Below are 2660 nucleotides of genomic sequence, written 5' to 3'. Positions count from 1 at the left end.
GTAGAAGAAATAGAACTAAATAGTACACAGCCTTGCACGCAACGCACTCAGTGGCCCCACAACCCCCAAAGCAGCCACAACATTTCAAATCATGGGATCTTAGTAACTCTATAGATGGCTAGTTTACTGATTATAAAAAGGTTATTTTACCTCCCGAAAACTAATTATTTGTATGAACCTATCTGAAATGTTTTTCTATATGAAATAGAAGAATTCTCTTCTCTTCACTACTATTCTTTTTTGTACTTTACAAATAAAACTTCGCTCCATCCGTTCTACTCCCTCCGTATCAAAAATAAGACATTTTGGCACGGAGATAGTGATACCTAAAGTGCGTTTGAGTTTTTACTGTACACGATGAGAAACAAATAGTCAGTACAAGGGAAATGCAAGTGGACACAGAAGGGTCAACCGGAATAATGTCAACTTCAAAATATATTGTCCTTCTTCTTCCCCTGAAAAATCAGACTGCATTTACAAACACCTACTAGACAGCATTGTATATTTAGGGTGTGTTTGGTAGTATGTATGGACCTAGCCTAGTTGTTCTCCTCTCATACATGCTGAGTGTAGACATGTTGAGTCCATTCATTTGCTGTCGTTTGGCAGTACTGTATGCACTGAGACATGGTGAGCTGAGACTTTATTTGGCAGCCTGCATGTGTTTAGACATGCTGAATAATTTTGAATTCCAAATAATTAATTTAAATGGTGTACAAACTTGAAAAAACGTGAAATAAATAAACATATTTTGAAACTCTGAACTTTTATTGAGAATATAAACAAAATATAAAATTCTAAACATTTCTTGAAATTAAATTCTGAACATTTTTTGAAAATTTAAACATATTTTGAAAGTCTGAAATATTTTTGAAAATAAAATATTGAATTTTGATTTTTTTTTTAAATAAAGAAAATTGAAATCCTGAACATTTTTTAGATTTAAACAAAATTTTGAAATTCTCAACTTTTTGAAAATTTAAACATTTCTAAAAATTAAAAAATATAAACATTTTCTAAAAATTTAGATGAAATAAATTTTGAACTTTTTTGAAAATTTAAACAAAATTCTAAATTCTAAATTTCTTTTAAAAATTTAGACATATCTGGATGTGGTCTGGTGGGTGGGGACGAGGGTCGGTACCAGCATGGCTGCCTCCATGCACTCTCTCTGGGGTGCATGAGATGGGAATAGCTGGGGGCCCTTTTTTGCATCAGTTGAGCATAGCCCATATGAGTCCATACACCCTACCAAACAAATAAAAATGGGCCAGATTGGGAACTTTTACCTTCATACACCCTACCAAACACACCCTAAAAGGCTAGGCCCGATGAAGCCCGGTCCGTGGAATGTCTAGCTCTATGCACGAACACAGCGTGAGCCCACCACACACAATACGCAAAACAACGTAATTCCAGCATTGCAGTGAGTTGAAATTCCTAACTAAGGCCAAAAATAGGACTGCAGGAGTTGTCATGTTGATGCTCAGTTGATGGAGACAGTTTTAATTTTTGACACCGCAGGTCTAGAACAAATTTCAGTTTTAAATCGTGTGGTAAACATCCAACGTTTTAGCTTGTTATATGTCGATTCGCTTGATAGTTTACCCAGTGAAAGTGCAATTGCAAATTCGCTTCATACAGAACAGAAGTGACATATAAACGCAGGAAAAAAAAAAGAGTTGAGGGCCACACATGGCCGCCTGATTGCGTGGTGAATCTCGTTTGAGTTGACTTGTTCAGATCCAGTGCAGCTCCTTTTCCGCTGCGTTTATGCCCAAATCACTTGACCGGCGGCACATGCATCGCCGGCCTGCCGGGAGCAACTCCGATGGCCCGCGTCTTGCTTCTTCAACCAAGGCGAGTCTCCTCGATCCCGCGCTGATCAGTTGGCCACGGGCGACGGCGGCGTCTTCGTGCACGCACATCTTGTTGGCTCTAGTGCGTAGGCAGCCTGGCACCGTCACCGGTTAGCTGGCGACGGACACCTCCCAGCACTCCCGGCGTGCACGCCCGGACCCAGTTCCCGTAGAGAACTGCTTCTGCCTCCGGGCGGCCGCCCTGGCGCAAGCGGCATCGAGCCGCATCTGCTCGTGGCGGCACTCGTCGCTGCAGAAGGGCGTGTCCCCTCTGTACATGAAGATGTCGCTGTCCCTTGCCAGCGGCTTGGTGCAGAGTGCGCACGCGTCCAGGGCGTGCACGCCGGGCTCGCTGACCGGCTCGGCGTCGAAGAAGAAGGCGCAAGCCATTATGTGTTGGTGCGTGTAGCTAACTTAGCAGCGCGTCGTTGCCTTTGGTGCGCCGGGAGTGGGAGGTTGATTGTGTGTTTGCTGTGCCTGAACCAAACTAGGGTTGTCTGGGTATATATGGTTTGTGCGGGGACGGGCGAAACAGGCCTGCTGCGAGAAAGACGAGCGAGCACACAGGGCCACGCAATACCATGCGCCGTCCGCACGAGCCTAACCAAGGACGAGGGAGCGGTTCGGTTTCTTTATTCGCGCCCCGACACGGACCACGGCGCCATGCGGTGGGTGGCCCGGCGGCGAAAACGACGGGAAGCATGTATGTCCGGGCGACGTGGACGGGGTCCCGGCCACTGATAGCAACGTACAGAGGTTGCTCCGTCGACGTACCCAAAACCTGCGTGCTAGCGCCCGTAG

The 2660-nt window shown here is 45.2% G+C and overlaps 1 protein-coding gene across 1 annotated transcript; it reads right to left on the bottom strand.

Moving 5' to 3' along the window:
• Positions 1-1551: 1551 nt before the first annotated feature.
• On the bottom strand, positions 1552-2353 carry LOC123050003 (FCS-Like Zinc finger 1). Its single transcript, XM_044472851.1, has one exon. The coding sequence runs from the start codon at positions 2247-2249 to the stop codon at positions 1971-1973; it is 279 nt and encodes a 92-aa protein (XP_044328786.1). The 5' UTR covers positions 2250-2353; the 3' UTR covers positions 1552-1970.
• Positions 2354-2660: the final 307 nt, after the last annotated feature.

This window comes from Triticum aestivum, chromosome 2D, assembly GCF_018294505.1.
Source record: "Triticum aestivum cultivar Chinese Spring chromosome 2D, IWGSC CS RefSeq v2.1, whole genome shotgun sequence".
In the NCBI taxonomy this organism is placed as follows: domain Eukaryota; kingdom Viridiplantae; phylum Streptophyta; class Magnoliopsida; order Poales; family Poaceae; genus Triticum; species Triticum aestivum.
Note: the sequence above shows the minus strand (reverse complement) of the source record. Positions and strands in the feature narration are given on the sequence as shown.

Excerpts from the sequence above, each read along its gene's own strand:
- LOC123050003 (XM_044472851.1), bottom strand. The coding sequence starts at position 2,249 with ATGGCTTGCGCCTTCTTCTTCGACGCCGAGCCGGTCAGCGAGCCCGGC.